Source organism: Centruroides vittatus, unplaced genomic scaffold (assembly GCF_030686945.1).
Source record: "Centruroides vittatus isolate TY-2023 unplaced genomic scaffold, ASM3068694v2 contig_680, whole genome shotgun sequence".
NCBI classification, from domain to species: domain Eukaryota; kingdom Metazoa; phylum Arthropoda; class Arachnida; order Scorpiones; family Buthidae; genus Centruroides; species Centruroides vittatus.
In genome coordinates, this window is record NW_027122427.1 from 4,214,823 (window position 1) to 4,229,837 (window position 15,015).

Sequence of the window (15,015 nt, forward strand, 5' to 3'; positions counted from 1 at the left end):
CAATGCCCTAAAATAACCCTGCCAAGCTTAAAATTTTTTGGTTTATCCATTCCCGAGATGTAATGCAAAATACACATCTACACCATATATATTAAAAGGTTATAGATGTATAGTTTGCATTACGTCTCAGGAATGGTTAAACCAAAAATTCTTAAGCTTGACGGTTTTATTTAGGGCATTGGGCTGTTAAATTTTAGCGGTTAATCTCATGCTTAGGCTCTAAGCATTTCGAAGACAATAGTTTAAAGAAAAATAAAATCCAAAATTTTATAATTTTAAATTAAAAATAGACAAAAACATTTCCACATATTTCATATTTTTATTCGACAATTTTTTACATCTTTTTTTATTTTCATTTTTTACATTTATGAAAAAGTAAGGAAGATGGAAAAGCTGCTGGAGAGTTAAGTTCTGCAGCGTGGAGGCCTGGAAAAGAAGATTCTGAAAACCATGAGTAAACACGACTGCAGAGTGGAAAGCAGTTATCACGAAACGAAAAATTTGCCCAGATGTATATTAAGTGTAGACTATACAATGAAATTGAAATTATTGATGTAATGAAAGATGGGCTACTTTACACTCTGCAGACAAAACAAAAATTATATGCTAATTAGATATACATTTTTAAAATTAAACATTTTAAAACGTAAAAAAAAAACAAAACAATAAAAAAAATGCAAATATTTTCTTGTCTAACCAACTTCTGGACAAATTCTTACATTTTTTTTTTTTTAAAATCATCTCGAAATTGAGCAATTATTACTAAACTGACTACACTAATATATATCCAAGCATTACAGCATATTGACGTGCTATCGATCAATTCCCTATTCAATATTACCAGTGTTTGATAATATTAAATTAAGTAAAAATTAAACGAGTACGAATTTAAGAATGAAAAAGATCTTATTAAATTGTTGCAAGTTATTGCAACATGATACCACGCACTCAAACTTATAAAAAAAAATCATTTTCCCCATTTTGCAATAACATGCACACAACCTGGGAAACTGACCCATAACATGCTGATCATATTTCATACTACTACTAAAACGAGTGTAATTCTATGGCATGATATACATTGCCAATAAGATCAAAAAGTTTTTACATGTCAGAAGGATTCCAGGTCTACAAACTCACAATGGAGAAGTTTGAGTTGTCGAAGTTCCTGAATTTATATTTAACCCATTCTCAATAAGGATGATACCATGCTCTCCGACTTCTGCAAAGAGAAAAATACATCTGGTTGCCTTTGATTGAAAATAAATTATGCACATTTATATAAAGCTAAGCTAGAGAAAGAATTATTGGTAGTAATTTTAATTACATACCAGATTAAAGGGATTAAACTTTAAAGAATGCTTGTCCAGAAGTGCTCCTTCTTGGGTACATGTAGCAAATAGATATAAGTTTATAGCAACAAAGTGCAACTCTTTTTTAATATGTACATACCCAGTTGTTTAGTTTTACACTCAAATTTAAGAGGAGATTGAAAGAATAAACTTAAGGATTTAAAAGTTTTAATGAGCAGAAATGATAATTACCTGTATGGCCTTCTGGTTGGACGATATCCAAAATAAGCCCCTCGAGTATATGGTCTCCCACCTCCTCGATAACGTCCTCTTGGTGGTCTATTTGTGGTACTAATTCCCGGTCGATTCGTTCTTTTTGGCATTACCTAATAACATTGTTAAAATATTCTCTGAGCATGCAAGATTTAGAAACTTGTATAAATATTCATAAGTTTTATATACTGAAAGAAATTAAGACAAAGCATTCTGAAAAGTTTCTTTGATTCACATATCAGTCAAAATTGTGAACTGACAACTGGAAAAAAATTAAATCACAATTAAAATGGCAAATCCAATTTATAACTATCAAATGAATTTAGTAGGAAAACAAATGCAACAGTGACCCAGCTTATTTTTTTTTTTAAACTCTTAATTATGCAGTGTTTTTAATTTTCTTAAAACTATAAATACTGGCATTTCTCTCCTATTCTCAGGAGTACTCCTTCTAAATTATTTTTCTATATGAATTACACATGAACTAAAATATTAGAAATTTGCAAGTATTTCTACCTAAGCTTAAATGTCTATTCCTTGAACTAAATAAAAAATGAATATACTAGTACAACAGTGGCGTGCCATCCATGGAAGTTGTGGAAACACCATTTCCCTTGTATTTTCTAAAATATAAATACATATTGTGTGATTATTTTCATGTTTTAACGTACTTTGAATTAATTAAAATTGATATTTTATTATAACTGCATTATGTATCTTATTACATATTTCTATACTACAGGTGAAAAAAAAATGATAAGATGGCTATTGTATATTCGAATATAAATTCGTATATGCATGTTCCCAATGGAAGCGCTGTATTGTCGAATATGAGACAGCTTCCATGGCGAAAATATTTGAATTGTGTAAAGCAGCCAGATTACAGGTATTTGTGCATGCCCTTCACAAGAGCACCAACCTCACGTGGTTTAGCTCGTGGATGCTACACACCAAAATATCCGTATAATGCTTCCAATGATTCTATCCAGGGCTGGCACAGCTTCCCTATCATCAAATGTCACTGCATGCCACTGTAGTACAAATAAAAATATTACAATTATCTTAATAAATATTTATCCCTGACACTGTGAACAAATCTATAACTTGATTAATTAATACAAAAACAACTTTACAGGCTTTTATATTAATTAAAACTTATAACACTATAATATAGAAATAGCCTGTATTTTAATTAAATCAATAAACAATTAATTTAAATGCTTTAATTATTATTTTACCATTATAACCTTATTTTACAAAGTAAAAGTTTGATGATGATCAGGCATATGAACTCTGACTACTGTCATAGCACTTCCATGCATACCTTGAGTTGTCACCCATTAGTTACACATTGAAACTGTTCTTTACTGATTGAACATATGTAGAAAACCAGCAAAGTGATTAACAATTTTATTTTATTGCCTCTTGTAACTTCTATAATTATATTTTGATACATTCAGTACAATTTACTATTTGTTCATCTTAACAAAGTTCCACCTTTACCTCATGAGAAACAATCTAGCAATTTATGTCAATTTTACGATAACCTTCAATCAAATGAGATGATTGCCCCAAGACTTATGAATAAATAACAAACTTATTTTATTGTTTGATGATTCAAATAACATAAAGCATCAAACACCTTTAAATAAGCACTTATCAAACATTTAATGCACAACTAACATTTTCAGTTACTTTTAATAGCCTTCATCAAGTTGTTCCATTTATAGAACATGAATTAAAACTGATAATACTGACAATGATTTTGAATGCAGGATCTTAACAATGATTGGTTGCAAAATTATGATTCTGTGTATGCATTAAATAGTTGATAATTGCTGATTTAAAGTATTTTGATGCTTTGATCATAAAACTTATTGACAAACAAATTACATAGTTGTGTTAGTAAGTTCTTATTGAACAACATAGAGGCATATAAATTAATAGGATGTATTGCACTGGTGTTTTGGCTTTAGCAATCGAGGAAAAACTTATTCAGAGAAAACAAAAAATCTTTATTGATCACCTTGTGTTATACCTGCAAAATATATAACAAATGGTTATTGATCATTTAGTATTCATATCTTTCATCCCTGTATAGACTATATTACTTCTGTTAATTAATAAATTTAAGGATCATGTTGCTTATTTGTCAGAGAATTATGAAAAGTTAATGGACAGGTGTCTTAACATGAGGAGATTGGAGATTTTCAGAATTGTAACTATTATGAGAATTATTTGCTAATCAGACATCAGCATACACTGTATCTAATGATAAGCAGATGAACTCTCAGGGAGTAATTTTCTGGAAACAAATTGGCATTTTGCTTTAAATGGAACTTTTCACCCACACAAACTACTTATATTTCTACAATACATAAATCTGTCAAGGATCAAAATAAGTTAAAAGAGTTCTGTTATGTGTTACTTCTAACCAAATGTTTTTTAACCCCATCTTTTAGGCTTGCCATTTCTTTCAGATCCTTTTTCTATCAGTTTATTCAGAATATGGGCTTTGTGGAACAACTTACAATAAAGAATAAAACTTCTTTTGTAGACAATACATACAATGTGTGTCTTTGCAATCAGTCCTTTCAAACGCAGTTGAGGGATAAGACAATTCCATGGCGAGGTCGACCTTTTATTTGAGGCTACTCGTCCGCTGCTAAATGTAAAACAGTCAAACATTTTTTGTGGAACAACCTTTACGTGAAGATTTCTTACATTTTAAACACATTTGTAAATAGTTACTTTATAATTTATAAATTTTTCTTGTTTGTTAATTATATTTTTATCATCTCTGTTGATTTTTTTGTTGTTTATATTTTAATCCTTTATTATGGGGGTTATTTTCAGGGAGGATATTAATTGCCTTGTGACATTTCCTTTTGTATGTGAAATAAATAAATAATTAATTAATGTCTCATGTGGATCATTGTGTAAGTTTTAAAATATTGGGACCTTGAATAAGTTCTCGCTGTTTTTTCGTAAAAATTAATGCTTTATTTAAAAAAAGTCATAAAAAACATGTCACTGAAAGTATTGTCCATCACTAGCCACTACTTTCTCCCATCGTTCTGGCAGCATTTGAATTCCACGTCGGAAAAATGATACATCTTTTGAGGCTATCCAAGAATCAACCCAATTTTTGGCATCTTCATAAGAATGGAAGTGCTGCTCAGCCAGGCCATGTGCCATTGATCGGAACAAGTGATAATCGGAAGGGGCAATGTCTGGTGAATACGGCGGGTGGGGTAGGACTTCCCATTTAAGTGTTTCCAAGAAGGTTTTCACCGCTTGTGCAACATGTGGCCGAGCATTGTCATGTTGCAAAATCACTTTGTCATGTCTCTGCTCGTACAGTGGCCGTTTTTCTTTTAATGCTTGGCTCAAACACATCAATTGTAGTTGATAGCGATCTCCTGTGATGGTTTCATTCGGTTTGAGCAGCTCATAATAAACTACACCTAGCTGATCCCACCAAATGCAGAGCAGAAGCTTTGAGCCATGGATATTCGGCTTTGCCGATGATGTTGATGCATGGCCAGGCTTACCCCACGATTTTCTACGCTTAGGATTATCGTAGTGAATCCACTTTTCATCCCCAGTCACGATACAATGCAGAAAACCTTTCCTTTTCTGCCGTTGAAGCAGCTGTTCACACGTGAAAAGACGCCGTTCGACGTCTCTCGGCTTCAACTCGTACGGCACCCAATGTCCTTGCTTTTGAATCATTCCTAATCCTTTCAAATGTTTTGATACTGTTGTGTGATCAACTCCTAATGATTCTGCAAGTTCAGCTAGCATCTGACATGAGTCTTCATGAAGTAATGCCTCCAATTCCTCGTCTTCAAACTTTTTCGGTGCGCCAGAACGTTTTTTATCTTCAATGTCAAAATCATTATTTTTGAAGCGTCTAAACCAATCTCTGCATGTTGTTTCCGACAGAGCATGGTCACCGTAAGTCTCAACAAGAATTCTGTATGCTTCAGCTGCAGATTTTTTTTTGAAAAAAATAGTGCAATAAAATTCCCCGCAAATACTCTTTTTTTGGCACAAAATGCAACATTTTTAACACCACGAAAAAAAAGTTGTTTACACTTCGGCGAAATGACATACTGATTTTCAAGGTTGCTTATTGTACTTCCTTACAGATGCGTCACAATCTAAAAATACACGCACACAGTTCTAGTAACGCCACCTGCTGTAAAACAGCGAGAACTTATTCAAGGTCCCAATAACTGATGACTTTTTGCAGATTGTTCTCCTGTAAAAATTAAATTTGATATTAACAAGAACAATGCTATCAAGAATATTGAATATGCCCAGAGGAGGCCATCCATTTTGGCATCCTCTACACTTCAATGCTTTCACAAATAAAATAAAAACTTATAGTTTGTTTAAAGCAAGATGATTTGCAGATTTCAAATTACCAATGCTGAAGAATGTTTAGACTGAAACTGAATGTTTACAATGAGAAATAGCAGTTTTTCAGAAAGATACTGACAATAAAATACTACAAAGTAAAAGTGATTTTGGCAATAAATAAAACATCAAATTTTTTTTAATCAAACCTTTTAAATCTAATTTGTTTTTTGATTTTTTTTTATAAATAATACAAAACAAAGCATAATACAATTTTATGAAAGTTCATGTCTGGTGTGAGTAATGACGTTTCTTACTTTGGAGTATCTGGCTAAAATTTGAAATGTAGTTGATGCAACTGATTCTCAGTAAGCTGAGGCAGCAGACAACTATGAATTGAGATCTCTAAATTTATTCTTTATGAAGTTCATCTTTGAGAATGCCATTTCATATAAATATATTAAGCTCAAAAATGTAATAGTTAATGGTTAATGTTTTAAATTCTATATAAATACCTAATATTTACTATCTCTCAAACACATTTAATCCAGAATTGTTCATATCAAAGATTATTTAAAATTTCAGTACATTTGTCCTTTAAAATAAAGTCTTCCTAAAACTCAATCATTTCCATTTTCAGGGTAACTTTATTACATTTGAAAGCATCTGCCACTTTGATACTACTCTGTACACAGTTAGGTTAAAGAGGAAAAACTGTTCATCAAAATCTGCAAAAAGTTCAACTATTTTTCTTAAATCAGCAAATCTTGCTTTAAATTCAGATTTAAGTTTCATCACAGAATTGGTGAACCAAAACTTCACTATCATCACTGCTGATTGTCCTTTGATACTTCAAGGTCTACATAAAATGTGTTTGCAGAGCATGATTCATCATTTGGTGACCTTGGATTTAGAATTTAAACATCCAATCTTAAAGTTTTATCAAAATGTTAAACTTTTTTCAGAATTAATTCCTAAAAATTAAAATTCTTACTTTACTTGATGATATATATGAGAGGTGATCAGTCAGATCCTCATAACTATAGACAAATAGAGCTTATCAATTTAGAGGAAAATTGTTTGTTGATACCTATTAAAGAATTGGTTAATAGTTTAGAATGTTGAAACAATCTCTCTAGTCTGTACCAGCTTTATCAAAGAATAAGAGAACTTTAAATGCTATATTTGTTCTCTCAAGCTTAATTCAACATCCTCTATCTGTAACATAACTTTTTTTTGACCTATCCAAAGCATTTAATTCAGTAAATTTAAATAAATTAATATTTCTGTTAATGTATGGCAGCTAAAGTAGACTTCCAAAGCATCTATTTGCTAAATTTGATACAGTAATCCTTCAACAAATTTCACATTCTAATACTTTTTAAATTGCAGGGATCTTCAAAAGTCCATATTTATTCAATTTATATGTCTGATTTTTCACAAATATTTTTATAACCTGGAAGATAAAATTACCAATCAATAAATCAAAAGAGAGAAATTAATTGTTTATGCAGATGACAGTTTTTGCTTTCAAAGATGAAGAGTGAACTACAGAGGAAAACTGATAAGCTTCTTGAATATTGCAAATAAAAACCTTAAATATAAATAATGTTATTAATATTTCAATGTAGAGGATATCTGCAAAAATAAGAAATATGGCACTTGAAAGGATCTTTGATAGAGACAGTGATAAATTTAAATACTTACACATGGTTTATGATTCTCAAGTTACTTTTCATTCACATTTTAAATACCGTACATCTTGGCAGATAAAATGACCTTCAGATAAAATGAGGTATAAATTTTCATTGAAGTTTTATAGTTTTAGCTTATATCTGTCCTATAAGACAACCCCCAAACTATCAATGGCCTATGAATTTAGTTTAAATCAGCGATCATCATCTGAATAATAATACTGTATAGCGTATACAGAATTATGTCCTATTTGTAATTTTTCAAATGAACAAATTTATTTTCTTGCATCTGGCAACACTGCCTTGCGATTGTTGCAAGCATTCACACTGATTTGGCATTCGGGTAATGACCTTGACTATTCACAAAAACGTCGTATGGGCTATTCTATTTTATGCACCTACCCTACTCTCCCTAGTAAATAATTACGGTTTGTCCATTTTTTAATAATGGTTTTAATTTATATAAATTTCAATCTAATTTTTTGTATCTGTCCTATAAGATGACCCCAGATTTTGGAGGCCTTTTTTTATGATTCAACTATCGTCTTATCTGCTGAGATATATGGTATATTACATTGTAGGCTATTCAGATAAACAAGGATTTGATTAATTTGTGTGTTAACATGAATGTCAGCTCAATAAAAGTAGCATATTGTTTGTTTTGCTCAATATGTTTGAGCAAATGTCTGTATGCAGCACCAATATATCAACAACTCAAAACCCAATTTAATTGATTATATACATATACAGGTATACTTCGAGTTATGTTGTTCTCGATTTTATGTTGTTTGTGAAAAAAGTATATGGAAAAATAAAAATCAAGTTTAAGTCATTTTATTTGACTTTACATCCGTCTGCCACAAATATTGAAGTCGTAATATCACTAGAAAAGCATTAAAAGCACATAAAATCATATTAAAATATGTACATTTATAGAAATGTTAATATAATCATCATAAATCCTAGAGAACGAAACATGAAAACATCTGTGTTTCTGTGTTGTTGTCTTATTTAGCGGTCTTTAAGTTGTCATTATTGGCATTTTCCACCATAGTTCGACTTACATCGTAACTACACAAGTAAATTTGACTTACATCGCCTCGCCTGGAACCAATTACCGATGTAAGGTGAGGTATACCTGTACTATGTTGAGGTAAAGCATTAGCTGACTGAGTGACAAGGAAATAAAGCCGTGGACACTTAAGGCAGCTCCATCAACCATATGGTTATACCTAAAATTAATTAATAGTTCTGGAAGTGAAGATCAGACAGAGATCCATGATCTGTATGGTAAGTAAAAAGTTGCAGGTTCAAGTCATGCAGTGGGCAAATTCTTTTTCTTTTTCTTCTGGAATATTCTAAATTAAAACTTAATTTATTGCCCTCACTACCATAAAAATTAGAGAGAGACACCAAGAAAGAGTTGTCATATTGCTGTGAAACTAGGCATGCAGATAAGTCTCAGGAGGATATGGAAATGATTACAGTTATAGTGAGATGACTCATTGTGTAATGCCAGCAGACAACATTAAAGTGTGTCTCCCTTAACTTATTAAAAAACGTGTGCAAAAGCATCCTAACTGCAGTTTACCTGTTCAGAGGGATGCTGTATCAGTAGAGATGCCTTTGTCACAATCAAAGACCATATGAACAACTAACCAAGTTTGAGGGGAGAAGGATCATCAGGGTTGAGAGAAGCCAAATGGTCATCTTGCCAAACAGCCCGCCACCTAGGCCATTCTGACAACACTGTGAAGTGGTGTTGGGACCAGTGAACAAGAGAGAGCCTGCACACAGGTGACCAGGTTCAGGATGCCCTCAGCAGACCACTAGCTTAGAGGATTGCCTGGTCATCAGACAAGCAAGCACATAGCCGACCATATTGTTGTCCATCATGTGGTGTCATCATTACAGGTCTGTATCTGTCCATACCATTTTGAGGCACCTGGTAAGGAGCATTTGATATTGAGACAGCCATTACATGTGCTGCCAATGACACCACCCACTGCCTCTGCTTGGAGTGTTGTTGTTCCAGTGAGAATTGGACTGCAACAGCATTGAACTGGTTGTACACAGCATTAAATCCAGATTCAGTTTGGGCACTGATGACACCATGTTTATGCCTGGAGGCCTCTTCATAAATACCTCAATCCTGGCTGCACTTTGGAACAGCTCCCCACCTCCATAGATGATATGACTGTCTAGGTGCCATCACACACAACAGCCAGTCATGTCTAGTAGTGATCCAAGGTACTATGACAGTCCAACAATACATTAGTGACATCCTGAAGCCACATGTGTTACCTCTCATGGCAGGGCTCCCAAGAGCCATTTTCCAACAGGACCATGACTGACCACACAGCAAGGACTGTGTCCACTACATTGCCACACTTCCCTGGCCTGCCCAGTCTCAATTTGTCACTGATTGAATATGTTTGGGATCACCTGGGATGCCAAGTTGGACAGCCTAGGAGTTTGGCTGAACTAGATGACCAGTTCCAGCAATTGTAAATTGAGATGCTGGAGGATACCATACAACACACGTATGCCTCCAAGCCCTCTTGTATCACATTTGTGTTTTCATGCAACCTCCTTTCATTTATATTTTTCCTGCAGTAAATGATCCCTTTGCTTTCATTTTATAATCACTTACTTATATCACCATTACTCTCACACATGCACAGTGTACAATTTCATTTGATTTCAACAACTCCTTAGTGTTCTAATTTTTATGGCAATGAGTGTATAATTATTAAAATCAATATGAGATGACAGCATATCCACCTTCCTCTAGTCAAATTAATTGGTAACTAATTATTAACATAGCTTGATAATTTGGCAGATTGTTTGGCTTTAATCAATTAAATAGGGTTTTGAGTTGATATTATATTACATTGTTTATTCTGCAGAGAAAAAGATTCTATTGGGTCAGTGCAAATATAATGGCTATTTTTTAAAATTTAAACTTTTCTGGCCTTGTAGTTCAACTTTTTCCATGTGAACAGTGCTGTATGTTTGCAATTGGAAGTGCACACACATAATATGTGAATTTAAAAATGCAATCTCATTTACTAGTAGCCTGAGATGCCCCTAGTGGGCATTCTAGCAGCATTACAAATTCCTATGAGGCATGTTTGATGCACTTAAGATATGAAAGTTTTATGCACTTAATTTTTAAAAGTTTGATGCACAATATATATAAATGTATACAATTCTTCATCTTAAAAACTAAACTTTATATTGTTAATTTAAATGTTTGAAATACGACACACGATACAGGCACCTCTATTGTCCGTTTTTGGCATAACGTTACACGGACGGACAGACGGACATGCGTTCAATGGGTTATACATATAGATATTGTGAGTTCCACATGTTTAAGAGTAGTTTTTCTGATGGCATAGAAAAAAGAAAATTATTCAATTTTCTTTTTTGAGTATAAGCAGGGACATAATGAAGCCAAAGCAACCCAAAATACCAATAAAACTTTTGGTGAAGGTTCTGTAAATGAGCAGGCCACCAGGCATTAGTTCAAAAAATTCCATTCATGGAATACAAATCTCAAAGATCAGAATTGAAGATCGTCATCAAATCAGAACATCACTGAACTATCTGGGAAATCACAAAAAGGTTGAACACACTGGACATTATTCAACCATTTCTCAACATCTAAATATGTTAGGGAAAGTCAAGAAGCTTGACAAATAGGTACCACACAAACTCAGTGAGAGATAAGGTGCATCGTTTGAAGGTCTGTATTTCTTTAATTATTTGTCACAAAAATCAAAGTATTCAAATAAAATTCCTCCCCATCAACCTTATTCTCCAGACTTTTTGTCAACAGACTCACTTTTTTTTTTTTAATATACATTTGGAAAGTCTTTGTCAAGGAAAGTCTTCAAGGAAGAGGATGCAATCAAAAGTATCTTTAATGATTTTGGCTTCTCATTCTCATGCTTTCTATCAAATTGGGATTAATGCATTTCAATTGCATTGAGAAAAGTGTATTAATGTTGGTGGAGACAATTTTGATTGAATAGGTAAGTTTTAAATTAAATTAATAAACATTCAAAGTCAGAAGTAAACATTGGCTATTTCACTTGCAACAACTTAATATAAATCATTTTTTATATTGTTCAATGTTCAAAGAACAAAGAAAGGAACTATGATGATAAAAATATACATATATACTTTACTGTATTTAAATTCATACTAATAGATAACTTTTACAAACCTTTATTTGTCTTCCTCTAAAAAGTGATTCATCTAACGCCATAGCAGTCTGAATAGAATCTTTGTCTGCAAATTCAACATAAGCAAACCTGAAAGTTAAGTTAAATTAGAATATCTTTAAAAAAATAATCTAAACTATATGATAAATGAATGCAATTAAAGTTCAAATATAACTAAAAAACAAAAAAAACTGAAATTTTAATATAAATTGCTAAGTACAATAAATACTTTCTTATTATCCACTGTGGCATATATTCCACAGAAAATTGCTGAATAGAAAATGTAGTTTAATCTCAAGAATGGAGTTACATAGTTGAAAGATGCAACCAGATATGGAAACTTAAGGACAGGAGGTCCTGATTAACTATATAAAAACTTCTGATTAAAACAAAGGCATGTTATTTCAATTCAAAAATTTTCCTGAAAGGTGTTAGATAGATGACTGACATGATTCTATTGTTAAAGAAAAAGTATCATGCACAGGGGCAAATCACTACTAATTTGAAGATGGAAAGCGTATACAGTAGACCCCCCCTATAACACAGCGAAAAAATTGTGACCATGTTCATGTAACACGCTAAAAGAGACTCACATAACATGGTAAAACGTCATTGCTGACTCGTGTCGCGACAGGATTGGTCAAATCTGGACCAATAGTGGACACTGCACAAACTGTTGAGTTTAAACGAGCACTGAACCTACTAAAAAACATTTATTATTCAACGGCCATAAAAATTATATTTTTATTAATGATCCAAAGTTCAGCAAATTTTTTGCAGAAAAATAACTTATCAGGAAACACACGCCCGCCGTTCGATGAGCTGCTCTGCGACGAAAGCAAGCTTAAGCAATGGCATCGTCAAATGGTGCACACTTGGTAAGTAATCCTACAAAAATTTTTTGTTTATAGCATAGTTTATATGGATTATTCCCAAAAAATTATATGTGTTTTCAAAATGTTGAGTCAAATTAGTCTAAAATTCATTAATTTTTTGGAAAGGTTTTCACCTTTCAAACAGCCATAGCTGCTAAACTGCACACATGCCAGGCTGTGATTGGCTCATGTATTTAAGTGACTCGTACAACATGGAATTCATATAACACAGAACGTATCTACCGTGTTATAGGGGGGGTCTACTGTATTTTAAATTAAATAAATTAAAAATATGATTAAAAATTACAGCCTGGCGTTGTGAAGATGCCACAATAAATAACTGCTCATTATTACTGAAAACAAATCTTTTGAAAAATTTATAATTTAATTTTCAATGTCTGGTAATTTAAATTACTTAAGACAGTATGTTTTCAATATTCAGATATGTTAATCATTTGGAGTCATTAGTGAAACTTTGTGAAGCAAATATATTTTTAAAAATTGGTTTAATTAAAATCATAAAAATATTTAAACCACAGATACTGGTAGAAGTAGGAAACAATCAATACATTTTCTAAACACATTGTTCTGTTTCCTGTAATCTACTCTACACATATACTGAAAGAAAGATAACATTATCATCATTATTCTTGTTGATGACAAATATATGCTTTGACTACTATAATTAAAAAACTCAGAAGTAAAATAATTAACATATAAAAATAAATTAAATATGGAAATAAACCTAATAATGGAAATTAAGTTATTCTTTTGAGAATGTTTTCCTATGGTTGAAATCAGAAATATATATATATACTAGCTATCTTTTTTCATAAAACTAAATTTTTAACTATCAAGTATTTGAAAACATTCTAAGCATGTTAATTTTCTTGATGCCAAAACATCTTATAATACAGTAAAATCTTGCTAAGTTGAACTGTGTTACTCTAAGCCACTGGTTCTCAAACTTATTTCGACCACCGCCCACTTTGAGATTAAAAAAATCCTAGTGCCCCCATATTTTTTAACTTGCCTTTTTACAATACCATCTGTTGCGTATCTTAAAAACAGTTGCAAATATAATGTTTAAACATGCATTATTATATGGATAGGATAGATAGGGTGTGATCTATATCCTATTTCTGAGATCAAAGAATGTTTCAATGAGAGGAAATAAAACTCATACTTAATCATATTTAAAAGTATTTTTATTAACATAAAAGAAGGCTTTGAATTTAAAACTTATCTAATGTGAAGAATGAATCTGATGTATTTCGACCAGTTTGTTAATATCAGGGTCAAATTCACTTAAAATCAGCTGCAAGTCGTTGCGTTCAGTAACTTGCAGCCGATTTCTGTTTTTAGTTAGCAACATTGCTACAGCACTAAACCCATGTTCACACAAATACGACGATGGAAATGCTATCAGAAATCGCTGAACAACTGACCATAACTCAGGGTACAGTTGAGAGATTTGCTTCTGCAGCCAAAATTCTTGGTAGCCATTCTTGAACTTTCATTTTTAGCATATTTATGCAATAATGTTACTATAATAAGTTCATTCATACCATAATATAAGTCAACGTGTTAGAAATATTCAGGTTGTGATCTTCAATAAAAATTAAAAAATATATAGATTGTCAGCATTTTATATATATTATAGTCAGATTTTTATAGATAGAATTTGTCTGCCATTGCCCCTCTAGATTTCCTTAATGCCCCCTAATTTCCTTTGAGCCTTCTACTGCCCCCCCTGAAAGCCTCCAGTACCCACAACGGGGCGTTATCGCCCACTTTGAGAAACGCTGCTCTAAGCTGTCTACAAGTTCTAGTGTACCAAGCAGTACAAGCACAGCATATAGGGTTTTCATATAATACAGATAATTAAGTTGAAATTGTTGGTACTTTTAACTAACCTATTTTTCCCCATGTACACTCCATTCTTTGAGAGGTCCTTTATCTTCGTTTTCTGTTACATTCGATGTGAATACAGACAATTAAGATAAATAAACACTGCAATTCCATGCCATTACTATCTCATATCAACATTCTTTTACTGATTCAGTATATTACCAGCATTTGACTGGGACACTATAGGGCATCTTGACAACATACTCAAAAGCACCACAAATTGTATTCAACTTTGTAATCAATCATTCTGTGAACAGATTCTCTTGAAAAACAGCTTAATAATGGGAAATATTTGGCCAAAAAACATTTGAGTGTTAAATTCATTAACTTAAAGTTTAATGCTCAACAAACAAACAATACTGTATTTACTTGC

At 32.3% G+C, this 15,015-nt stretch overlaps 1 protein-coding gene across 9 annotated transcripts in view; it reads right to left on the reverse strand.

The window, feature by feature from the left end:
• Nucleotides 1-299: 299 nt before the first annotated feature.
• The window catches only part of Pabp2 (poly(A) binding protein nuclear 1), a 49,952-nt gene continuing 35,236 nt past the window's right edge, over nucleotides 300-15,015 (reverse strand). The window contains exons 6-10 of one of the 9 annotated variants that reach the window (XR_010881517.1): nucleotides 11,859-11,946; nucleotides 1,545-1,678; nucleotides 1,332-1,381; nucleotides 1,141-1,222; nucleotides 300-426 (exon numbers count right to left, since the gene is read on the reverse strand). Coding sequence is in view for 5 of the 9 variants with exons in the window: in XM_067276313.1 (XP_067132414.1) it covers nucleotides 1,345-1,381; nucleotides 1,545-1,678; nucleotides 11,859-11,946 (259 nt within the window). In the remaining 4 variants the exon portion in view is untranslated. Of the gene's footprint in view, nucleotides 1,223-1,331; nucleotides 1,382-1,544; nucleotides 1,679-11,858; nucleotides 11,947-15,015 lie in introns of all 9 variants that reach the window. The other 8 variants (XR_010881516.1, XR_010881519.1, XR_010881518.1 and 5 more) reach the window with 8 other exon arrangements.